The sequence below is a fragment of the Myripristis murdjan genome, chromosome 3 (genome assembly GCF_902150065.1).
Source record: "Myripristis murdjan chromosome 3, fMyrMur1.1, whole genome shotgun sequence".
Taxonomy (NCBI): Eukaryota; Metazoa; Chordata; class Actinopteri; order Holocentriformes; family Holocentridae; genus Myripristis; species Myripristis murdjan.
The window spans coordinates 35,656,274-35,682,908 of NC_043982.1; the positions used below are offsets into that span (position 1 = coordinate 35,656,274).

The window sequence follows — 26,635 nt, forward strand, 5'->3', positions numbered from 1 at the left end:
CTTGTTGTGTTTTTTTTTTTTTTTTTTTTTTTTTTTTGGGTTCATTCAGTTTCTGTGATTACTGGGAGCTTCAAAGAGAGTGGCAATGTGGTTCTGATAAAAGAATAAGAGTCAGGCCGATGTACAGTCACTGAAAACACCGAGGTAGGCTATCGCAACTCATAAGTGACTGTTTTGTGTTATATGCTGAATCTAGTCCAGTTTTATGGCTTTTCTGTCCCCTGGTTGCTGTGAGAGTTTTACTAATCAATAAACAAGATGAGGCTTTTAGTTCTGTGCCTGTGTTTGCAGTCTTTGGCTTAATGCTAATAATCTTGTGAATTCAGTACCTTCAGATAAAGCTCGCTTAAAAACCTATTCCATAGTCATGATTGTGCGCTGATAATCAAACACGTCTTTGCATTGTGATTGTCTGAACTAGTTTGAATACATAAATAATGCATTTTAAAATCCATTATTTGTGTTTATCAGATTGTATTCATAGATTACAAGTCTGCACATTATTACTGTAGACTAGTAAACATATTTTACAATAGTAAAAACAAAATTACTGTATCATAATAGCACTGCCATGAAATCAGTATTTTTCTCCAGACTGTGATCGTGCCATCAAAATCTAATACTGTTGCATCTCTAGACATCACTACAATACCAATACACCAATAATCATCATCAAACTGGATGAGGTTTTTAGTTCTCTGTTTCATATTTTCAATCTTTGGCTTAATGTTAATAATCTTGTGTGCCCTTGAGTAAGGCTCATTGATGTAATTGTTTTCTGATAATCAAACTTGTCTTTGCATCATGATTGTCTGGACCCATTTGAATTATGTAAATGCTGTGGTTTTAAAGCCACTATTTGTATTTGAACAACACAGTGCAGATTACAAATCCTCAAATTCGATTGACAGCCAAGTAAAGGGCCTTGGGTCCCTGTTTTCCCTGCCATTACTTAACTGAGTGTCATTTATGCTGAAAGAGGCACCAGGCAGAGCCAGAAAGAAGTGTAATCTCTACTGGCCTTAGACCCCAGCAACTCACCAAAGATGCTCTCACATGGTCTGTCCCAGGAGTCAGAGGGAATTACATAACATAATTGAAGCGGGAACATGGAGCTCAGCTAACTTGTAGCACTTTGGGAGAGATTCCTCCCTACTTAATCATGCCCCCTTGTCTCGGAGAGAATTACCCTTTTTCCTTTCAAGACAGATGGTGTTTTCTTTCTTTGGTGTTGAAGGTGGTGTTGAATTCCCCATGCCTCACCCAAGTTGAAAGTGTATACAGGGGGCTGCTCAGTGGTAGAGATAACCTCATAGCAACTGGAATCTGGGGGCCTCACGCTGAACCACAAGGCTTTTGAAAATCCCAACAAATAAAACAATCACATTTTCTTTTTTTTTTTTTTTTTAACAATCCCACCCCTCCTCTAAAATAAAACTAATTTCTCTCCCTAACATATATCCAGCTGGGTTACATTTTTGAATGCACCCCACCACGCAGTTTGACCCGCCCCTGTGACTTTTTTTTTTTTTTTTTTTTTTTTTTTTTTAATTCAACAGGAAATGCACCAAATTAAGGAAATAGGATGCTATTTCTTGGGCACATGAACATCTCTGCTCACAAAATGTAAAATATATGATCCTTAAACAGTTGTATTTTATAAGTGGTGTACATCAGGTATCATTTATTGCTGAAACATTGTTAATACGTTCCTGCTAAGAGGCATCATCACACAGATAATGCTCACCATATGAACAGATGTAAATGAATCATTTAGTATCAGAGCAGTAGTACAACTTGTCCAAGAGCTTATTGGTACTTTGTTTCCAACCAGTCAGGAACTGGTACTTAATCAGTATTGGTTCTTGAATCACATAAAATGGGCTTTCTTCATAACATAAACCAATGTCAGCACAGCAGGATCTGTAGTATTTCAATATTCATCAATCAGTTTGTGTTTTCAAAAGGTAAGTATTGCTACCTACTGTTACTGGCAACTACTATGAATGCTAATAGGCAACTACATACTCTTCCCACAGTGTAAATGTGGTTTCAATAAAGAGTGTGTGTTTTCTTTGCAGGACCAGATGAAACACTGTGGAAAAAGCACAATAAATCCTTAAATACTCCTTTAATTTTCCCCATCTTTAGTGTAATACAAATAAAAAATAATAGGAATTCCATTAAACAGATTTTTCTCCAGACTAAAGTTCAATGCGAGCTCTGATACTGTTGCGCCCCTAGACATCACCAAAGTACCAGTTTTGTGGAACCAGAGGAAGAAGACAGTACTTTTCTTTTGCCAAATTTATTTTGATAGTCAACATGTAGGGAAAAAGTTAAAACATTGTTGTTCTCTCTTTTTCTGGTACCAGAAAAAGAGAGATCCCTAGAATGAGCACTTAGAAATTTACACCAAAATAAAGTGGGCTGTTCTTTACAGTAGAGAGTCCTTGTTGATTGAAAAGATGAAAGAAGGGGAAAACCAGTGAATGACTTCAGGGGTTCTTGGAGGGAAATTCAAATAACAATGGAAGGTGATCATGGGGGAAGATAGGTAGAGGTAAAGAAGGGGGAGGGGAGGCGAGTGATCGCTAAAGCATGTACACTGAGACATTTTCCTCAAAGCAGTGCTCATAAGGAGCGGAAACACAGTTACAAGAAAGTACGATTGGTAACTAGCTGTCTGGTTCCCTCAGGAGTTTATCATAGCAACCGATTCCATTGTGATAAAGAGCAGTGAGTCATGCACAAAGTATAACCTACTTCTAAAAAACTGAACTATGTTTTGATATGGCTGTTAGGTTTAAGCTTCACTGGTGCTTCTGCAGTTGTTTGCACCAATTACTGGCATCTTACCTCCTTGATTTTATGTGTTTCCTGTTATAAAAGGAGGTTCGGTTGGGACAAACAAGGACGGATCATTCACCAGTTTAAACCAGTAGGACAAAAGTGTTTATTGGTTGAGCTTTTTTATTTACACCAACTGCTGCAGTATCGTATCACCATGAAAACTGCCCAGTTTTCCAGGTAGTAAAAGTAATGGGACTTTGAAATGGGCTCTTTTAATGTACCACTCACCTGTCCTGTTTGAGTGGCTGCTAGTCCTAAGTTTGATGCCTTTCTTACCTCAAACATAATTGTGATTACAGTGTTTGGACATTTTAAAGTGGTTAAACATAACCAGTAAACATTTTTCCTCCAAATTTATCAATTGCGAACAACCTTTGCTAACGGCTATCAGCCTCATGCCCCCCCGGGACTTGATTTTAGTTTCATTATTTCCTCTCCTCCATACTTTTGATGCATTATTTACAAGGCTCCTAAGTGTAGTTGTTTATTTTTCTCCTGATGTCTCAGGGAATGGAGCCTGAAAATTCCCACCCTGGGCCAAATGAAAGTGCAAAGCAAATGGTTCAGGCTACTCTTTATGGCATTAGCAGCCACTCTTTTACTTTTAGAAGATGGTATCACAATGAATTTCACAGTTTTATTGGGGGGAAAAAAGAGATTATACAACTAGTGACTTTATGTAAGAGCCTCTCAAATATTTCAGAGGTTCTCTATCAAGGTTAAGCCCACAGCATTTGCATTACTGACTGTAGTCTGACATGCAATGAAGGACTTGATGCATAATTTGGTCAAGTGTATTAGAGCCCCACACCGCCCACATGAGTACAGCCAAGACAGGTGTCTCAGTATGACACTACAGTGTAATCCCCTCGTAATCCTTGCCCAAGCCCTGTGCTCAGTTTCTTAATCCCAATTCTAATAAACAAGTTAAAGCTGAGGTTAATATGTCCAGTAAAAAGTGCAGCATGTGTCTCTCTGCCAGAGGGAAGTTATTGTATGATCGCTGGAAATCCAGGCAGAGAATTTGCTCTCTGGCAGCACTGCGAGGTATGCTCAACATCAGTCCAAGATTCATCGAATTTTTGTCAGCCAGTTAAACATCACTCTCGCCAATGTGGCTTTCTTGAGGAGTTGGCATGGGGTTTCACTTAAGAGATGGTTTGCGTGACACTCAGGCATTGTGGTTTTGGGGGAGATTTAGAAATCCATCTGTAAATCTTGCAAGGAGGGAAGGAATCATGGAATTTGGCATTGCCTGAATGCCGTGTAGAGCCTTGCGTAATCTGACAAGTTGTGTAGTTCTGTCGCATGTGGTTCTTCGAAGCCCCGAAAGGGACTTCAGGCATCTCACTGTATGTGTTTACATTCTGTCACTGTTGAGTGAAAGCACTTTTGTTTGCTCTGCCATTAATATAACTTGGAAATACAGGCCCATAGTCCATGTACATTGTAAATTGCTTCTATTTCAGTGTCTCTGATTCAGTATCCTCAACATATGTTCTGGTTACTTCATATCATTCAGTAATGAATGGTTTTGTTGTTTGTGTAGAGTTGAAAACATTAGACCGACTTGTCAGTAAAGCTTTTTTTTTTTTTTTTGTAAAAAATCACAAGACTAATGTAGAAAGAAAGGGTTCTTACATCTTTTTAGCTGGCATAGTAACAGAGGATTTAAGATGAAAAATGAGAACCAAATCTCAGCCAAGCAAGGTTATACTCGAGTTGAGAATAGTAAGCCAGGACTCTGAAATTTATCAAGATAATTTTGCTTCATAGAAATTTGCCTATTAACCTCAGAATATAGGATGGAGCTGCTCTGGGACCTGGCAGCCTTAACGGCTTTAAAGGAGGTCTCACTGGAGTCTTGGGGTGAATAAAAGGCCTCTCCTACTGAGGGTATAGTGCAGGGGATGTAATGGCTTTGATACAGAATTTTAAGAAAAGTAGCCATGATTCTACATATTTAAATTAAAAGCTGGATTGACGATTATCTCTCTCTCCATCTTGGATGAGCAAGAACGTGTATCAGCATGTGGGAGTGAGGCTACACACACAGGCTTTCAAAGGAAAGGGAGGAACCGTGGCTAAATAAAATAGCTGGGCTAAGAGAGAATAAAAACAGGGCTTTAGAATCCACCTGACGTAAAGTCAATGATCTGCCAGCTTTTTGTTTTTCCCAGTGTTAACTGAAATGATTTTCGAGTTTAAGTATGCCATTTTGAAAAATCAGTATATTGTGACAAAACTGTTGAGATTTTCATTATTTACATTACAGTCAAGTCGTTGAAAGACCGTGATCAATTTAAGTTAATATTTTTGCCACAGGGGAGTGCTAAAACCTCAGTCTCGAATACATTTCTTTGTTCTTACAAATGTAGTTTTTCTGGTACAAGTGAAATTTTAAATGGCAACATTAATGGATAGACCAATATGTGCAATATCAATTTATTGACATTATCATCGATAAGTGGTCACAGCCTTATACCCAACCCAGTGGGAGGCCATGGTGGCCTCCCAGTTAGCCTAATTTCTATTACCTTATTATAGCAAAGCTTGTTTGTCATCTATCAAAGGAATTAATGTCCTGGTAGGGCTGTGACAGTATGGAGTTTTTCTTATTGCAGTATTTGGTACTGCAGAGGTTTTCTGTGACTATGGACATGGAGATTTGGGTCATGGTGTCTCTACAACTTTCCATTTCTGAGATAAAAAAAAAAAAAAAAAAAAAAAAATTGACACCTACAGGAATTTCACATATCTCAAATTGACTTGCTCGGGAAAAAAAAAAAATTGCGGTGTTGATGTTTGAGGCGTCACATGACCACAGTATTGAGTCAATGCAATTTTGTGGTTTTCATTACAACCCTATTTCTTGGCCATAAATATTTTACTTTAGCATTGAAATTGTTTGGTCATGAATATAAGCAAAATGATGTATATATATTTTCATTTTAAGAGTTACAAATGGTCCACGCCAAAAATATTTATACAAACAGAGCTGAGATAGGGTGGGCTTTGTATGGTCCCGTTTGCACCTTGCACTGTTTGCTGTCACTTTGAAGAAGGGTTCCTCATGTGTTCCTGTCTGCAGCCTTCTGTGTTTCTATACGGCCTGGGAATAGAGCATGTTGACAGCTTGGGTGATTACCTGTCCTGTCCCATTGGCTCAGCCGGCGCGCAGCTTGGCCGCATCATGCATCAGAAACTGACACAGAGTGATTACGATGTCTTTAAGCCCTGCACTGCAGCTCCTTGCCACATTAATTTGTTCTTCCTCAGACAACCAGGAAAAACAGGCTATCCAAGCACATTTCAATAAACCACGAAACGTGTACATTCCATGTCTTTGACTAACACTGAAGTTCATCAAGGACTGACGTTGGGTGTTGAGAGCGCTCTGTTATCATGCCGTGATGGAATTGAAATATGTTGTCACTGAAGCATGATTCATGTCTGATCAGTAGTTTCAGTTTACCACATATGCAGTTTTGAACAGTGAGTAGATTAGGACATTTATTCACAGGGCGTATAGGCCTGTAAGCCTATTTGTCAATTGTTATTTATTCTAAGTCTAATTGGATCCAACGTTGGCAACATATTTCCAAGCACCGAGTGGTTTATGCCCAATTAATAAATGTGCGGTGTTTGGCTGCAGCGTGGGATTCCTCCTGCAGTTCAGTGCTAATGATTTGGAGCACTTTAATGTTGACTGCCTTGAATAATGAGCACTAAGCCTGGTGTCACTGTGGCCCTTAAATCACAATCAGTCTCTCCCGCTCTCTCTCCTCTCCTCCTACACACTCTCTCCCTCCAGTTCTCTCTTGCTCCTATCCTAGTTTGCTCTCATCATCCGCCTCCCTTTCCTATCCCTCTCATTCATTTCACACACAGGCCTCCTGTCTCTCCATTGCTGTCACAGTGCGTCAGAACAGGTGGAATCATTACTGACCCTCAGCAGCCTGCTCTCTCGCCACAACTTGCTCCTTAATTGAGGGAATTAATGAGTGATCAGTCCACGAGATGATTCGGTGTCAGAGATCTCGGGCTGTGTGAGAGGGAGGAAAGCTGGGAGAGGAGAGGGATTTGTTTGAGTAACACCGCAGAACTCATTCTTTCCTTGCCTCAGAGCCAGTTAAAGCACTTTACTGTCTCCCTCTCTGCCTGCTAATCAGGCAAGGTTGTGGAAAGAAACAAAGCCCATGTGACAACACCAACTACTGTATCACCCTTTAACCGATCGAGGCCGCTGGCATTCCAGGATGTCTCCCATGCGCCCAGCACTTTGTTCACTTCCCCTCACTGTGGCATCCACTCCCTGTATCTAACATCTGCTCTCTGCATGTTTATATAGTGGTTTTTGAAGTGTCTCATGTCATTTTTTTTTTCTCTCAACCCCCACCTCTCTCTTGCAGATGGAATCTCCTGTCTCCACGCCAGCCCCTCCCCCCCTCCACCTCCTGGCCACGGTGGGCAACAGCGAGATCGCCTCGCCCTGTGAGCAGATAATGGTGCGTACGCGCTCGGTGGCGGTGAACACGTCTGATGTGGCCCTGGCCACGGAACCTGAGTGCTTGGGGCCCTGCGAGCCTGGAACCAGTGTCAATCTGGAAGGCATTGTGTGGCAGGAAACTGAAGACGGTAAGTCAAGTGGTGCTTACACTCCTTACTGAGTCTCCTGCAGATCAAACAAATGTTTTCGCCCTGGATTTTGAGTGAAAATGAAAGCAGTAACAGACATATGAGATACTTATTTTTCCTTTTATTTAGACAGGCTGTAGTTGATTTAAGATATCAAGGAGGTATTGGTTTTTTTTAAAGTCTATCAATACTCCTCAACACCGTATAATAAATTCAGATTTTTGTTGGTTCTCTACAAATTGTGCCTGTTAAAATGAAATTGGATATGCTCTGACTGCCTCAGGAATTGGTAGTGGTACTAATGCTTGTTTTTACACAGCACGCACCCCGCATAATATTGCCAACAAGAATAGTAGTTGGCAGGCAGTTCTTAGGTGGCCTTGATTTGTGCTTTTTTTTTTTTGCTCAGGCACACACAGACGGGAGTTTGTTGCACAGAGATATCTTCTCTCAACAACAGCATGCCTCACAACACAACGCACTTCTTTTCAACCCTGCCAGTTGGGAATAACGTTGGCTTCTCTCCCGCAGTGCAGTCCGAGTGAAATGTTAGACACTCTCAGTATTCCTCCCTTTGATCGAAAACACATTCAGCGCGTTTAATTTAAAGATGTATCACTGGCACTGTCAGGTTTTGCCAGGTCTGAATAACTGCCCTCATTTTCTGTCGTGCATGTGAAATAATGCAAACACCTAATCTTCAAAGCAGCTCGTGCTCAATCGCTCGGCAGGCATGCTGAGTACAAATCGCCCACACATCCACAGTGCCGCTTGTTGGTCCACTTGGAGGAATAGAAAAGGTCTCTACCTCATCAACATTCCCAAAGCACAGCCTGTGCTATTGAGTGTTTTTTTTTTCCGTCCCCCCTTTTTTTGATTTTTGCTCCAGCCCTGGGCTGTGTCTGATTCACCCCTGTCCTCCACTCCATTGCAGCTCTTTTCTGTAACCGAGCATCCAGCCAGTCACCCCTTGACTCTGTTTCCAAGCAAACTGGGAGAGAGCGAGTGCAAGGCAGGGGGAGATAGACAAGGCTACTTCTGTTAGTGACACAAACGTGGCTCCAAGCCAATTCCAGTACTATGTTTGTGCTCCCTCTTTCACTGCCTCCCATAGAGAGATTGACCCCCCTCCCTCCCTCCCTTCCTCCCTCCTCCTCCTCTTCCCTTTCCCTCTCCCTCTCCAAGCTGTCTGTCCTTTCCCTGTGCTCACTCTCTCAAAGCTGCTATTTTGGCTGGAAGAGGTAGTGGTTTGGGCTGATGGAGCTATGTTTTCATCTGATTCTACTCTATCTGGCTTAGCGGGGAGGAGGCTGGTGGGAGCGGGTGAGTGGTTTTAGGGGTGGGATAGCGTGGGGGGGGCACTCATCTCTGCGGCATAAACCACAGGTTGTTATGGCCTTCAGAGCTACACAAACCAAAAGGACTCCCAGAGTGTGATCTCCCCCCTCTTCCCCTTCTCTTTGAAGCCTGTATTGTTGTTTTTTTATCTATCTCCCAAAAAAGGCAGATCTGTATCGCAGAAACGCACTGTGGGGGAAGAAAATCATGTGATGCAGAAGCATCCTTTTGATAGATTCAGCTATGAAATGTCTCTCCATCGCCTGTTATACATTGTTCTGAGCAGCGAGACGCACACTATATTCCCATATGGCCCTCTGTCCTCTTTGAGTTTGCTGTGCTCTTTGAAGACACTACAGCTTATTCATTGCCGGCATTATTGTGTGTTAAGAGAGACTGTTGTAACTGAACTGTGTGCAACTCCACTGTTCTTCCTAGATTAATATCGCATAGTGTGCATCAAAGTAACCCATTCTCTTTAGTTAGAAGAGGCTTGAATCTTTTCTAAATTTCTTGGGGGATGTTATCATTCACCTCCACAGCATTACATTTAAAGCCCCTGACGCACCAAACCAACTGTTAACCATGGAGCCATCTGTGGCTGACGATCGCCTCTTGTCTGTGTTCTGCACTATCAGTCCTCTTCCAGCTAGCTAACCAGAGCAAGCTAAGGTGTGGCAAACAAACCACAAGCAAAAGACCTTTGGGCTGATAATGCTAGTGGCCGTTCATCCTCTCATCAGGCATTCCTGATTTGTATTATGAAACTGTTAAAACAAACACACAAAGAGTGGCATGAAAATGAAGGGCTATTGTTAGTTTATTTATCTTTGCATTTTTCTGAGGCTTCCGGTTTAATTTTTGAGACGGCCAACAGATTCGGTTCTGTGCTGCCCCCATCCTGACATGGAGAGTTATTTCATCTTGTGCAGGCGTAGAATATGTGTGCATATCGGCTGTCAACTGTTTGCACGGTGTTTAATTGACAAACGATGTGTGTGAGATGACACAAAATTGATCTCGCCGCTTCAGTTGCTCTGCAATACTTCTGTGCCCTGGGTTTAACACAAATGTTATACATACATCAAACAAAATGAAGACCGTTCTCTCTACATCATTTGGATGGTACTACAACATAACAGCCTACTGGCTAGCTCCCAAATGGGAGCGATGCAGTTACTGTTCGTATCAAACTGCACTGCCATTCTGCTGCTTTTCCTTAAGAGAGCTATGAAGGCAGACTTGTCTCATTGTGAGGCAACTGAACAAATGAAAACCAAATGAGGAAATCAAGGCAAATCCAGGCAGAGTACCAGGGAAGCGCAACAATAAACAGAGGCCCCAAAGACATAGCAGAAACAGCCTGATTAGCAATGAAGTTGAGCAGTCCCCCACTTCTCTCTTCTCTGCATGACAAGTCTCATACAGAGCTGTTTAGGCATGCACTGTGTGTGTGTGTGAGAGAGAGAGAGGGTGTGTGTTTCATTTAGCATGCCAAACAACAGCTGCTTCATCACCTCCGCCTTTCGGCCTTGTGGGAGTAAATGAACAACAGGCTCCCAGTAATTGTCTGAACCTCACCCGACTCAAAGAGTGCCATAGAAGGAAACAGATGAGGAGGAAGCAAGTGACACCTAACAAAATGTGATCCCAGAAGTTGCACCTTTAGTCTGGGCCAACAGGAATCTTGGCTGATGCTGCCAGATTAATTTTTCATCCTGCATAATTTGAGCACAGAGGGTTGCAGCCTTTTTGCTCTGAATGTGACAGATAGCAGTGTTTAAACAGTAGCATGGATCTGTATGTGAACCACCTGCTGTAGAGAACAGCCCGTAAAGGTTTGCACCAAAATGAGCCAATTTGGTGCATCCAGCCGTGTATGGGCGAAAAATAGAGGATGTGAGGTGAGGGGAAAGTGAGAGACCATGTCATCCAGTCAGACAGTCTGGGGGCGCATGAAGCTTAGACAGGGAGGAAAAGGGGGAGAAGGGGGGGTATCGGCATGGTATTTTAAGGCCCAGCTCTGACACAAATCCCCTCAGCGCAGACGAGGCAGTGGCAGCTCCCAGGGTCGTGTCGGCAGAGCAACGGGCCAACCCCTCCCAGGCTTAGCATGCTGATACCTCCAAATGTCATCTCTGAAATGCTGGAGAAGTTTATTGCTCTTGAAACACAGCCCAGAACGCCTTGGCTCCTGCTCCAGGGTAGAGGGAACACAGAGGGGGCCCCTTTGGCCAAACACTGCAGCTCCATGCCAGTGCCCCCCACCACACACACACACACACTGACTGACACGGCAGTGTTTGCGCCGACCTCCAGTACACTGCAGGCTATTCCCCCAGCAGGTCCCACAGCTTCTTAAGCACCTTAATAGATAAATAATACAGGCTGTTTGTGAGAAATGTTTGTCTCCTGGATTATTTATGCAACACACATTACATCATTGTAGAACTGCAATTGTTGGCTTTAGCGCACGACTTAAAAGTTCTTTGGTGTCTGAGTGGAAAAGAGGTCAGTATGAAACGGATATTCCTCTATAAACATTTGAGGGATGTCTTTTTTTGCTCTGTATTTCTCAAACCCTGTCAGGGAGTTGAGAAGGAGAATATTGTATGAAAGGCGCACTTGGCTCTGAAGCTCACTTGCCAGCTATGCTTCCTTGCTCTTTTGAAGACCACCTGTCAGAGGCCTCATTGAAATGTTTTTACAAAGGAGAGTGGTGCCTGCTCTCAGTGCACTCGCTATAGAAAATGTCCTTGAAGTAAGAGTGAGCATTGACAGGAGGCCTGTAGCTTTCTGCAAAGCCAGTGAGCAAGAAGAAGGTGCAGTGAAAAAAATCAATCAGAACAGTAGAGGACATAGTGAAAAGAAAAGAAAAGAATGTGATACTTGTGCCCTTTTCTTTCTCTTTCATACACCCCCCCCCCCCCCCCCCCCCCCTAAAATTTTCATCCACCAGTTTCCTAGCCACAGCTTTCACTTTCCATCCTACTTAACCTGGCCTTTCCCCTCATAGCAATGCACTCATTGCAAGACTGGCAGCAGACACTTTCCAGAGTCACTTGCATCTCTCCATCTTACTCATAAATATTGAATTGGAATTTCATTGCTTGCTAATGGTAGTCCCGTTCTTACTGTCTGACAACTGTGTTCTTTCATGCACTTAAATAGTCTTGAGAGGTAAATCATATGCCCAGAGGAATTGGTAGGCCTGCCAGTGGTGGTCATAAGATATCATGTCAGCTATATACACGTCAACAAGCGTTTGAGTAATGCGCCTTTGGCAAACCTGTCTCTTAATCTCGTTTAAGGAAAAACACCAGAGGGTTTGTTTTAACACTGAGATGGCAGATTTATCCAGTTGACATGAAAGCAAACAGATCTCCACCTCACCTCAAATTATCTAACTGTAATAATAAATGCATGTAAACATAGCATGGTTGTCAAATAGGTATTTTCAGACTGTTACATGCATGGCTACAGTTTTGTGAGCTGCTCCCATTGTAAGAGTAAACATACTGATTTTTGTGTGTGGAGAGAGAAACTGCTGCATGCAGCTGATAATGCTGCGACCATGTGGAAAGCATACTAATGCTCTTATCCCTCGCTTCTCGGTAGTGTAAGGGAATTGACCTTCTCACGGGCTGTTACTCTTGTCAGTGAGAGTGACTTCACACTTTCACCCCTTATGAGGCAGAATGCAGCCTGAGACCCGACATAGTGCTCTCTTGAGCAATCACAATATAAGACAAAAGGGAAAAAAAACAAATGTGACTGCACCTTTGTGTCATGTTTTACCTCACTTTTTAGAGTACATTTTATTGACAGGCTTTATAAAACCATTCTTTCAAAGTGTGTCAGTTGTAGTCATCTGTAATTTCTTTGTGACTTAGCTATGTCTATTTTTTTTTTTTTTTTTATCGTATGGTTAATTAGCTTTAAAGGTGCACTAATGGAAGATTGCAGAGGGTCGACTGAAGTAAGAACACTTTCAGCTCAACTGACAAAATTGTACAGTTTTATAACAGCAAAACGCTATCAAAGGTTACATTTAAAAAGCTCACACACGTCATGCTGTATAATCTGAGTCTCCAATATGCAGTTGTATGCTCAGTAATTCCCAAATGCACACATTTTCACTCAAATCTCACTGCATCAGATCACTTCCACAAAATCCTCTCATGCATGGTCATGAAGCGTGCATGCATAAGTGTGTGCTTTTCACCGAACAAGCAGCTTGGACAGATGCAAACCTTCAAGTTTTCCATGAAGGCTTGTGAATAAAGGTTTATTTGTCAGGAACCGAAGGCAGCACACGACGAGTATTTGACACAAAAATTATGCATCATGGATGAAATATCCCTTAAATGGACCTTTAGCAATTTTGCATAGTGCTGCCTTAATTTCTTGTTGCCCTTTTGTTTGTAATGCCCTTTACAGTTTTGCTTTGAGATGTGCTATATCATGTTTTTCTTTTTATTATTATTATTATTATTATTATTTAAAGTTAATTAAATAGTTAGATAGATGGGTGTGTGGTTATGGCTTACTAAATATTAAAACACAGCCTTGCCTTGGGCTTCTACCATCTCCACTGCAACAAGTGACTCATGAAATTTGTCCTTAATCGCTGTCTCTTCAGGTTTTGATACAAAGTCAATCTCAGGATTGTGCATTCTGACACTGACATAGCTGGACAAGCTCTGATTTATTTTATGCACCATGACTGCAGAGAAGCTTTTAACATGCACTGTTGGAAACATGCTCAGACACTTGAATGCTCAAGCGCTTCATTTATCAGTGTTACTATTATTGCTCATGGCAGCACCCGGCTATCCTTCATCTTCTTTCCATAATGAATACTGACACTCTTTTTCTCATTGTTCTCACTTCTCTATCTACTTGGAACCTTGATGAATGAAGTTGTTATTGCAGAGAAGCTTGCGAGGAAAGAGCAGTATCGAAGAGGATACTAAGAGGTTGCAAACTTTATTAGTGATTAGAAGAGTAGTAGTTTCTTTAAGGGCAAATTCAAGGGCTGACAGGAGCCATCATTTTGACATTTGGGGTAATAGTCATATTACGTCACACCCAATTATCAGACACTACTCATTTTGTCCCATTTTGGAAGATAACAAAGGCATTTCAACAAGGGCAGTCAGTGAAAATGCCATTAACCCATTAAAGTCCTGTTGAGTTGGAGCAGAGCAGAGGTCATCCAGTGAACCCATGGCCTTAGCAGGCTTTACCAGCAACAGAGGAGCTGATAATTTGGCCCCAGTGCAACCTAATGAAACATGTTAAAGGAGGGGGGAAGGGCTTGGGGTAGGGGGCCAGTCACCCATGCAGCAGGCATAGCCCCCAAACTTGATTTTCCCCTTGCCATTAGGCTCTTGTTCAGTAATCATATACAAGTACGCAGTGGAGTTGGGTAAGCAAAGAGGGGGTGTCATTTGTTGTTCAGCAGCATTGAAAGGAAATGAGTGGTAAAATTACAGGCCAATTCCTCTCATTAATGCGGGCTTCACTCAGCCAGCCTGAGTGACCCTAATGAGACTGACGCGAAGGGGGGGAGGGTGCAGGGAACACAGAAAGCCCCAAACCACCACCACTCCCAACCTTTCCTTCACCTCTTAGCAATCCCAATTGAATTCCTAATTCAAACACGTTTTATTTTTTTGTTTCTTTGACATCCAGTCAGTTTTTTTCTTCTGTGTAAACAAAGCTCAGTGAGTAAAAGAGAGATCACAGCACAAACTAACAAAGACATATAACCTCCTGTGTGAAAACAAATAATTGCGAAGGGAAACGCATCTCAGTTTCTTCTGTAATTCACTTTCTGCCACGGGGAAATCTGTTTGGTTTTTATTTTGTCATGAGCTGTCTGTGTTCAGACAGACTTGACACTGACATCTTTGTCTTGCCTGCTTAAAAATCTTTTATTCATAAAAAGTGGCAATGTTGTTCATCATTAAAGCATATTTAAATCCTTTATAGTGGCTTGCTTAGTTCACAAAATTTTTGTTTGTAGGGGTGTGGCAATTCTCTAGTTCCACAGTTTGGTTCATTACTCGGAATTTTTTAAAGGGGGAAGGTGGGGCGGGGCTTCATAAATGAACTGATCGGCTTTTTTATAAATTAACTTTGCATATATGAACTAAGTACACAATATAAATTAACTAAATAAACAAAAATGAATAAAAACTTCACTAAAGACCTGTCAGAAAAGAACAGTGTTGGCTTGGTGCATTCAGTAACCCACCGCCCCCAGTTCAAATTTTTAAATAGGAATTTCATCAAAACAGTGTGTTGTAGATTATTACGTCAAATGCCATAAGCCACTCAAAAGTAGATTCAGCATAGAAAGTGTGCAAGTAGTTTTCATTGGCTATTTGAAAAGGTTTTGGTGGCCCCTCTTCACAAAGCATTGAATTCTTTGTTCACCCCTACCATGCTTATATAATTTACCCTTATAAACTGAATAATGGCTGCTGAAGAAAACTATCATCTTGAAATGGTGCATTTTATTTTATTTTGGATTAGTGCTCATTGTCGTAGTTCATTTGTAATGCTTTCAGAGTTAGAGAGCATTACCTTGTGTAAGTATTGAGAATAATTTTAGCAAAAATACGGATGAAAATTGTATTGTGTCTCTAGGTAAAATGAGGTAAAATCATACATGCGCATGTTGGCTGCTAAGTAGATTGCAGAATGTTAAGCGATGAGATATGGATTCTCTGATAATGTTTCTCTTTGATTATCACTTTAGCATAGCCAGGACTGTATAGTACATCCAATTTCTGATGCAACCTCTCAAGTATCAGTCATAAAAAATCTAGCACTTATGAAAGGGAAAACTTAAAAAGGCCTAATGATGACATCTGCAGTAAGTACACAGACTCATGTCCTATTGCCCACAATTAGTGGTGTGTGATCCAGTTAGAACTGGACATGATTTAGAATGAAATATGTGTATCGCAAAAGCACAGTTGCCTCCATCATTAGGAAATGGAAAGAAAAAAATATGGAGCTGCCCAGACTTTTCTCAGAGCTGGCTGTTTGACCCAACTGGTCAGAGAGGTGATCAGTGGGTCATGGATGAAAGTCAGCTCTGTAGTTAAATCCGATACAGCAGTGTTGTGCTTGGTCCCAGGCAAATACACAACTGAAAGAAACTAAAACAAAAAAAGCATTCTGGGAGAACTAGAATCCATTAGCTGTCATGAGAGAGTGTCCTATCCTAGAAAAACAGTCAAATGCCTGGAGTTGGCAAAAAAAAAGAAGGCATGTAAAAGACTCATGAGGCAGAAGAACGTCATCTGATGAAGTGAAAATTGAACTTTTTATCTGTAATGTTAAGCACTCCCATGTTATTATCCCATTTGTTAGTCCAGGTGGCACTGGCTAGAGAGCAGTCAGGGGAGTTAGTTGCGTGTGAGGCAGCCAAGTCCGCACATAACAAGTACAAACTTTCTGCTAAGACCTGGAAGAAATAAACTTCACATTGGCGAAGCAAACTCTTAAAACGTTTGGCAAGCTCCAGTGTAACGTTTGCTTAATTAAAGGATAATGCCAATTTTTTTAACCTTGTCCTTGTTTTCTCTTTCTCCCGTTATCTCACAACATTTCAACCATAGCCCATTACATTCGTTGCGTCTTTGCTCACACACTTCCTTGCTTACTCTGCTGGTTGCCAGTCCTCTGACAGGTTCATAATATACAGGAAGAAGTGGGTACACTGGATTGTGTTGCCTCAGCATGAAAGTGCTCACATTTTGATCCAAAATCATTTGCATTTATGAATTTAAAATCAGCTTCTAGTGAATTGTGGCAGAAAGTTGACTGTATTAGTGTTAATAGTATTGCACTGCACTACGATATGAGTGGTTATTGTGTTGAAAGGGTCGTGTTTCTGGTGCTTTTGAGTTCTTTTGTTTGTTTCCATTGGCTCAGCATAGATTTCACTGGAGAGCAGTACTCCCTGTAAACTGAGGCATGTGAAGAACTCTATAGCGGACTGACAAAATTTTGATCAGAAGCCATGAGCATGATGGCAGTAACTAGGAAAATAACGGCCAGGTTGGAAAGAAGAATTTATCCTTTAAGACAGATGTAAGCTCGATATTAGCCTCAAAAAGAAAAAGTTATGCAAATGCCCTCGTTTGCAGTGGCATGAAAAATAATAATAATTTGAGTCTGTTTTCCCCTTGCCAGCAAGAGTAACTGTCAAAGTTTGTTATGCTGACATTATGAAGTTTGCTAATTATGTTGCTTTACTCACCCTGGTGTGAAGTTACATCATGTGCAAACTGTGGTCTGCCTTTACCTGCCTGGTTATCCTGCAGTAGGAGTTTCACCCAGCAGATGCTACGGCTGGTGACTACACACGTTATCAGCATCGTTATATATTGTTGCAGTGCTCCCAATCCAAATAAAGAATTAAGGCATTTCTGATTATTTGGAGGTCAGTGCAGTGGTGTGCTTTAGTTGAACCCCCCCTGACTATACACTGCTGCAGGAAACCTTACATTGTAGTTGTTGGAAACCATGTAAGAGTCAACACAACAGCTGCACCGATAAAATGATCATCAGTCTAGTCACTGAAATTGTGCATTTTTCCTACACTTAGTACAAGCAATGGCATATCATACAGCACGATGTAATAATGTATAGCATGGCACTGTGTTTAACAGATTGTAGGTCTTACAGCTGCGTGACATAGCTGCCTATGCATGTGTAAATAAATCACAGGTTTTTTTTTTCCAAACATAGTAATTACATTTTATTGTGTGTGTGTGTGTGTGTGTGTGTGTGTGTGTGTGTGTGTGTGTGTCTGCAGAGTTTGCTTGCTCACTTGACATGACTGGTAGCGCATGAAAAAGTTGCCTCTGCATCCTGACAGTTGTTGGATCTCAATTTGCTGTTTTGGTTCCAGCAATTTGTCTTAATTAGTTTTTGGAATTAAAATTTGCAGTTATTTCTCTTGGATGAGACATTAGCACTGTGCGTATTACACACTGCAACAGCATAATTTGCATCAGATATTTAGAAAAATTAAAAGCTGACTGGCTAATCACGATGATCTATTTAAAATGTTTATTGGCCAATCATACACTGCCTCATCACCCATCTAACACCATGCTTATCATGACGTGCGGTGCTGGAAGGCCGGTGCTGTGCGGATGATTTTCAGGGAGGAATCAGGAGACCTGTGACAGACAGAATAATAAATGGAGCTAAATACAAAGTCCTAAAGAACCGTCTTCAGATTAGAACAGACAAATCAACAGAGGAATAGTTCCTCAAAGGCACTGTGAAAGTCCTGGAGTGGCCCAGCCAAAGCCCAGAGTCAAAATCAAATCGAAAATCCGATTGATGATAGTCATTCACAGATGCTCCACATCCAGCTTGACCGATCTTGATCAAATCTAAAAGAGAGAATGGCAGAAAATCCCAAAATCCAGATGTGGTAAACTGTTACAGATTTGACTCAGAGGGCCAAACACATACTTGAATGAGATGTTTCTGTATTTCATTTTCCCTGAATTTGTAAAATGTGAAAACATACTTTCACTTGGTCGTTATTGGGCATTTTGTGTGGACTGTTGGAAAAAAAAAAATCTCATGTTGATTGAAAGCTTCCACATCATTAACAGTAAAAAGGGAGACGCCCCCTGCTCTGTCGTGAGTCAACAAGCTTTGGTTAAACAGCCTGACGCACGGTTTTTAGCTTTGATTGAATGTTTTATGTAACCCAGCTTCTAATAGGGACTGGAGTATTGTGCTGTTCACAAATACAGCAACATTGGCAGTGCAAATATTACAACAACAGCAGCAGCTTGGTGATGATTTAAATGCATTTCTAAATAATAATAATAATAATAATACTAAAAATAATTATCTCAGTTTAAATTTTGTTTTCTTATATTTTCATGTACAAAAGCCCCAAAATAAACACTGTAAGTGGACTACTTGATTACAATGAGCAAATTATTTAAACAACATTTGCATAGGAATGACTCTGTCCCAAGCTATTTAATCCTTATAAGCGGCTGATTGCTGTAAGCGTGATCACTGTAAGCGGTGTCCACTGTATTGAAATCCATTACAGAGTTTAAAGAAATTAGCATTTGCTTCCCTATCCGTAAACTCACTGCTGCTGAGGTACAGAGGCAGTCAAAAGCGTGTGGCTAGAGAAAGCAGGGAAGGCTATATCCCGAACAACATGAAAGGCTAGTCATTCATTTGGTTTCCCTTGATTTACATCCTGCCACAACCAGCTGCCAGAGCCATTTTGTGTTAGAGTGTTTGGAGAGCCTGGGGGGCAGGCTGTTCATTTTAGAAAAGGTCTGGGTTCTTTTAATGTGACGGAAATCTGAACTCGAGGACCTCTCTACTACCCGACACACACACACACACACATACACACACACGCGCGGCATTCCTAGCTTGATCCAGCTGAATGACCCAGGACCATGGGCTCATCCTTTCAGGCCGTACAGCTAGGGAACAGACTGGTGGCCAAGTGTCAGCAGGCTCCTGTAAACCTATATAAATGCCTTATACACTCACTGCTTTATGCCATGGGCAGCAGGAGAAAAATTAGGTCTGAACCGTGTCTTGTCTGTGGGAGGGAAGAAGAGAGTAAGTTGGGGATGGTTATACCATTGAAAAGAGGAAATGGGGTTGAGGGTGAGGGAGAGAGGGAAAACGGGGTGAGCAAGGGAGGTTTCCTGAGCTAATAAAATGCTCGGAGGAATGGAAGCTGCCAGCCAGCATTCCTGTGCCATTAGATAAGTTAGCTCACTGCAGCCTCCGGTTTCTCTGCAGTGCTGAAGTGGCAAGCTGAGGTCACCAATGGGGAGTGTAGGGGGGGATGGGGAGGGGGGCAATAAATTTAGAATGTTTTTTTGTCCACGGTGGATGCGCCTAATCCTCTAGAGCCGCTTTGTTGTTGATTTATTTTTACTGGCAAATTTACAGGCAAAACTTGCAAATATTAGAATCATTCATTTACCTCTGCAAGGTTGTAAATGGTCTTAATCAGTAGTAGCACTGTGTTGTATTTCTACTCTGGCATGGATTGTATTTTGCTGCAGTTAGGTATCAGCCAGGTTTGACTTTCATAGCTGACAGATTTTCTACAAAGCGGTGTGCTGGGCTATGACATTTTGACATTTCTTGCGTGCTTTTATCAGATGAATGATATGTTTTTTTTTTCCCCACGAGAAACATATATATATGTGGTGCATGATCTCTCATAACTAATCTTGTATTTTAAAAGCGAGATCAGGTGTCACACTTAACGCAGGTTGTGCCTCGATAGCCGAGCTCGCACAGAGTGCTACTAAATTCACACTGGCCAGATAGTGACACAGAAGCTTCTGAGTCAGACACATTGCAGCAATACCAGTGAAGTCAAGGACATTTCTCTGTCAGGCTGAGGGACATAATGCTTTGAGGGAAATCTTTTAACCACTCATGTTGCACACTCAGTTACAGTCTGTCAATTTGGGCCATTAACATTAAATTGTTTAGACCTTGGAGCTTGTTACTTGTTGCATTTAAGCTCTATTTTTGCAATGTTTTCCCATAATAGTACCATATTTCCTCAATTCTTGTGCATCCCTCAGTTGTAAAATGAGATAGAGGATGGCAGAAATTATTTCCCTGCAAATAAATTCTCCTTCAGGGAAATGTTCTGTGCTGTGAGTTGGCTTATTTAAATGGACAGGATGTTCAGTGAATATTCCCCAGTAACCTCAGTGTGATCGCTCTTAGTGGGCCCTGCTGACAGTATCGTATATAACTCGAAGAACACTAACTGAAGTCTGGAGTTGCCGGTCATTTAGAAAATGGCATTCAGTTTTTTTTTCCCCCTACAGGTTTACACAGAACATTAGACACTCTTAATCAGACTGTTGTCTTGCATGTGGCACCCTTAAGCAAAGATCAATGTTTAAAAGTCAAAGATTGTAGATGCAGCAGCCATTTGGAAAGGCACGTCTTACTCACACTGTAAAGGCAGACATTCAGTTCAAATATAAATTTCAGTCTGTTTCAGTCTTTGTGGGTGATAAATTAACAGTATTTTCTTTCCACAATTTGTGCAACCATTGTCATCATTTATGATTAATAAATGTTTTTTGTTGCCTCTCTCACAGGCATGCTGGTGGTCAATGTTACTTGGAGAAACAAGACATATGTGGGCACCCTGCTGGACTGTACACGGCATGACTGGGCTCCCCCCAGGTAAAGATCGCTTCTCTCATTCAATTTCTATTCCACATGTGCTGTCCAGGACACAGTAGATTCTGCACTGTTGAATTTGATAGCACATCACATGTCTACTGGTTTGAAAAATAAGCTACTTGTGCAGATTTTGAAAAGCCCCTGCACCTTAAAAATAATTTACTGTCACAAGATTATTCTAAATGTCAAGGGGAGAAAAAGTATTGCTCCATGATTGACATCAATCACTGACACTTTGTGTGTCCCAGCTGCACTTGGTCTATAACCTTTTCATACACTGTGATATGAATCTGTTGCATTCGCATCAGCTCAGGGATATAGCTATACGCACCTACTTGCCTGTGTGAAACAGGACTTGATTATCCCATGCTAGTCTTTATCTCAAGCCTGGGGAAACAGGACTCAGTGCTCATTGGCAAACGGCTGACATCCCAGGAGGTAGTGGTAGAAATAGAATGCAGCTCTAACAAGCCAGATTGCAGAATCCAATTATTGGACTAATAGCTTTTCCTCAGCACTGTATAACATTCCCCATCACAAAAGGCTTCAATTTCTTAGATCAGTGTTATGTGGGTGGTAGCTTAAGGTGTTTTTAATTCCTGGGTTGTTAGTCTTCTTATGCTAAATATGTAAACTGTGTAAAGTAAGCACAGCCATAGCCCAAACACCATGACTAAGAATACCTGTCTTACCCAACATCTGAGTGGATATGTAAATTCATATTTAAAATGTACTCTTAAATGTAATACAAAATCAAGATTAAAGCACAGCTAATAGGGACAACAAGGAGGGGCTATATCACACCAGCAATAATGGCATTGCTTTGCTCAGTAAGTGAGGTTTGTTGGGCTGAATTTGCACCAAGATAGTCTTACAGTTTGCAGCACGACTACATTAGGGACACACCATGAATAATTCAAAATGCTTTCAACGGACTGAATATAAACTCGGGCTTGCAATGAGTAATGAGTCTGAATTTCCCTACCACTGTCAGACTACGGATGTATTCACATCCCCTGCTGGGGCTGAAATTGTTTGGAGAGGCTTGTAGGGGAAGCGGTGACTCATCCCAGCCCGGTGTCTCTCTTTGTCACAGATTGCTAACCTTCACTGCTGTGCTAGAAGATAATTACATTACTGTTAAGGAGACATGAGGCTCAACTGCTATTTTGAGGATCTGAATTACTGTATGTTATGATTACAGAGCAGGTAGAATGTTTACTGCCTCTGCCTCTAATGGTTACTTGTCATTATTTAGTTGGAAATTGATGGTCTTCTGTTCATCCACATTGTTCTAAGTGCAGGTGTACTGTTCATTTCTAAGGAATATAATGAAAAATAGAATGCACAAAATGTCAAATTGTCATTTGGAGTATTTTATGAAAGGGCAGAGACATAACAATGCTGTACATACTGAGCATCACTGGCATTGTTCATTAGGGACATAGAAGGCCTTAAAGGGGATCAAACCTGTAAAATTGTACTGATTGTTCATCATTCTTGACATTTTCTCAGTTTCCTATAAGATGGTTTAGAATTGTCATATGCTCTGTGGCACAATGATATAGTTGATAACTGTGTGCCAGATGCCCAATGAACGCAACACAATTGGATACATTAAACTCCTGAACAAGTGTTTCAGACTTCAGATTGGTATTTTAATGTGTTCATAAATTACAGCAAGTTTCATCAAAGTAGCATCGCCTTCAGATTTTTAAAAGCAAATTTTGCGGAAACGGTATCACATATCAGAAATCTGAAAAACTACTTTTTTTCCGGTTAGGTCCAGATATGTGGTGTACCAAAATTGATGCTAATGGAGTAGTGAAAAAAAAATGTTTTGGGCAAAATGCAAAATAGTGAAAAATCTTCCCATTCCACAAAGTGATTTTTTTTTTTTAAAACATGAATATCTTCTTCTAGACACACACAATCCAGCAAAAAGATTTTTGTTTCTGGGACTTACTATAGGCCAAAATGTAAAGTTTATTGTTATAGCACCACAATCTGGCCAATGTTTTTTTTTTTTTTTTTTGTATGTTTGCTTGTTTGTTTTGTTTTTTAGTGAGTAGCGAGTTTGGGAACTATAGCTGTTACGGTTTCTGAGAACCTGATACTTTTAAGGCACAAGAAAATCTGGAAACTGAAAAATAATCCTAACAGAAACAATCGGGTTCTAGCAGCTTCACCACATGGACCTTGATAACATTTGCAGACCTCCTCATCTCTATTTAAGCAACCTTTGAAACACATCTGGATATATTTGGAATATACTTACCAAATTTAACTCAAATTCATGAGAGTAAAGCCAAGTAATTATTTACTATTCACAGCAATGTTAATACAAACGTGGATATACATAGCTGACAAAATGTCACTGAAAGGATTTTCTTGCACCAAGATATCAATCTCTCCCACTATATTACTGTGAATGAATATACCCATCAGTTCATCATTGCTCCAAGAGTCATTAAGACCTCGACATCCTCAACATCAGTATTATAGACCTGAACATCTGTGGGTTTGAGTCCCAGGATCACTCCTTAATATTTTGCAATTTTTGCATACTAAAATGGCAGTAATCTCCAGTACTAATATTCTATCATGGCATCTTTGTTTTAGGTAATTTTAAAACAAGGTATCTTTGTAGTAGTAGTAGCTTTTTGTACAGATAGTTACATCTTTTGTTGTCCTGTTGGAAAATCATATTGCAAATTCTATTGTCAATATGCTTTACTTTCCTTAGATGTTTTGTTGCACAATCTGGCTACCTGCATGTAGAGAGCATAATTCCCTAAGATACCAGCTGTGATCATATTGTTGGAAAAATCTGCAGCACTAACAGATTAAAAATTGCACAGCACGGTGTTTTTTGTTATTCTGATCTGTTTTTCAAATAAATTGGATGATATAACTTTATTCCATTGTTATCTTATTTTCTCAGTATTTTTCCATGGTGTGATGTAAGTGAAAACTATGTTACTATGGTGACATTGATATTGACGAAATGGTATGTTGAGGTACCACTAAATCTTATACATGCTTTTCCTTGCTACTGTAGGTTTTGTGAATCCCCTACAAGTGACCTGGAGATGAGGAATGGCCGTGGTCGAGGCAAGAGGATGAGACCCAACAGCAACACACCTATCAATGAGAACAGCAACTCATCAGACAACAAAGGCACCAACAACAACAAGACGCGTGCTGCCTCCAATAGCAAGGGGCGAAGGGGGAGCCAAACGCCATCAGAGCGCCGCACACCACCCAATAGCAACACAGAGGACATCAAGGCTAGTCCTTCATCAGCTGGAAAACGCAAGACTAAACCAGCCTCAGACATGGAACCCAATTCCAGCTCAGAGGACACCAAAGGCAACAAGCGCATGCGGACTAACTCCAACAGCGGAGGAGTAGGGCCGACAGGTCTTCCCATTCCTTCTATCAAGACTGAGCCTCTTCCACCGCCCCTTGATCGCAGCTGCCCCTCACCTGTTCTTATTGACTGCCCACACCCCAACTGCAACAAGAAGTACAAGCACATAAATGGTCTCAAATACCACCAAGCCCGTGCCCACAATGACGACGACATAAAGTTGGACCTAGATGGGGACAGTGAATATGGAGAAGACTCCACTCTCCACCCTGAACCAGGGAATTGCAATGGAGCCTCAATCTCACAGAAAGGATGCTTGTCTCCAGCACGTTCAGTCACCCCAAAAGGAAGGGGCTTTGATGCTCAGAGTCCCTCCCCATCCCCTGGCAAGTTTGGCTCAAAGCAGAGTAAAAAGAAAATTGTTGATACAGATCCAGAAACGGGTGGTACTCCAATGGATGGGTGCGAAGATGGGCCATGCCTCACTGATGAGGCCAGTAATGATGGCTTAGATGAGAAGAGAGGTTCAGACAAATCCAAAAAGGCTAGCAGTGGCACAAAAGCTGACAAAATGGCACAGAAAAATATGAAGTCACCACGACCCATTGGTGCTGGCTCTGCAGCATCTCAACAGATCTATTCTTTTCCTCCAGGAAACCCAAACACCTCTCCTGGGATGACACCTATGATGCAAGGGATCCCTAAAAGCCCCCAAATGAAAGGTGCACAGCCTAAGCCCCCTGCCATCGGAGATTCTGCCTCCAGCAGCTCCAAAGACAAGAAGAAGAAAGACAAGAAGAAGAAAGAAGGTGCAAAGGAGGCTGACAGTCCCAAGCCTCCGGGAAAGGGAGGGAAATTGGAGGAAGGAAAGCTTCCATACTCTGAATCTTCTGACCAGGGGAATAAAGGGGAAGGGCTTCTCAATGGTTCCTCAGACCCTCACCAGAGTCGCTTGGCCAGCATCAAGGCTGAGGCTGACAAGATCTACAGCTTCTCTGACAATGCCCCCAGTCCATCCATTGGTGTAGCTAGTCGGATGGATGGCAGTGGGATGCCACAGCCTCTCACACCGCTCCACGTAGTAACCCAGAATGGTGCAGACAACTCATCAGTCAAAACCAACAGCCCAGCATATTCAGACATCTCAGATGCTGGCGAGGATGGTGAAGGGAAACTAGAAGGTGTTAAAGTCAGAACAGATGAAAAAGGCATCAGGGAAGGTGTCAAAAAAGCCCTCTTCCCAAACCAAACACCCAACAAAGATTCTCCATACTACGCTGGCTATGAGACCTATTACTCACCCAGTTACGTTAACCCAAGTCCCAGTGGGCCCAACCCAGGTACCCCAATGGCTGAGGGTCAGGTTAAGATCAAAAGGGAGGATGATCAGGACCAAGGTGATGAAAAAGTCAAGGTTGAGGCTCATGAAGACCGGAAAGCTGATAGCAGTGCCCCTGGCCAGCAGCAGCAGCAGCAGCAACAACAGCAACCCTCAGTCATCCAGCAGCGTTCCAACATGTACATGCAGCCTCTCTACTACAACCAGTATGCCTACGCTTCCCCTTACGCATACCATGCCGATCAGGCCTACCATAACCACTTGATGAACACCAACCCCGCATATCGGCAACAGTATGAGGAGCGGCAGCGACAGGTGGCTGAACAGCACCGTGCTGCTGAGAAGAAATCAGATGTAGCCATAAAAGAAAGAGAATCCTCCATGAAGGAGGAGTGGAAACAAAAGGGCCCCATGCCTCCCAGCCTCTCCAAAGCCCCGAGCCAGTCAGACCTGGGCAAGACACCACAGCCCCCCAGCAAATCCAGGGACTCTCCCTCTGAGCCCTCTTCAAAATCCATGGGAAACATCAAGGGGGAGGACCCAAAGTCCCAGCAAGCTGAAGGGCTGAAGATGAAACTGACTGAAGGGGGTCACCATGGAAAGGAAGAGTCCAAGCAAGGGCTGGAGTCCAGAGGACAGGCAGGGATGGAGCAGGCAATGTGGTACAGACAGGTAAATACTACCTAAGTTTTTTTTTTTTTTTTTTAACCTGTAATGAGAGTTTTATTTCATTGCACAGATGATTATAGAATCAAGTTGTTCACATGAAATCAGTATTTAACATTGTCAGCTGTGACAATAACGTTGTCACTAATTTGATCTACCTCTGGTCTTCTTTTTCT

At 41.8% G+C, this 26,635-nt stretch overlaps 1 protein-coding gene across 3 annotated transcripts in view; it reads left to right on the top strand.

Moving 5' to 3' along the window:
- The window catches only part of znf609b (zinc finger protein 609b), an 86,163-nt gene that overhangs the window by 54,804 nt on the left and 4,724 nt on the right, over positions 1-26,635 (top strand). For all 3 annotated transcript variants that reach the window (XM_030080873.1, XM_030080865.1, XM_030080882.1), the window contains exons 3-5: positions 7,266-7,491; positions 20,994-21,081; positions 24,143-26,465. In XM_030080873.1, coding sequence (XP_029936733.1) covers positions 7,266-7,491; positions 20,994-21,081; positions 24,143-26,465 — 2,637 coding nt within the window. The remainder of the gene's footprint in view (positions 1-7,265; positions 7,492-20,993; positions 21,082-24,142; positions 26,466-26,635) is intronic.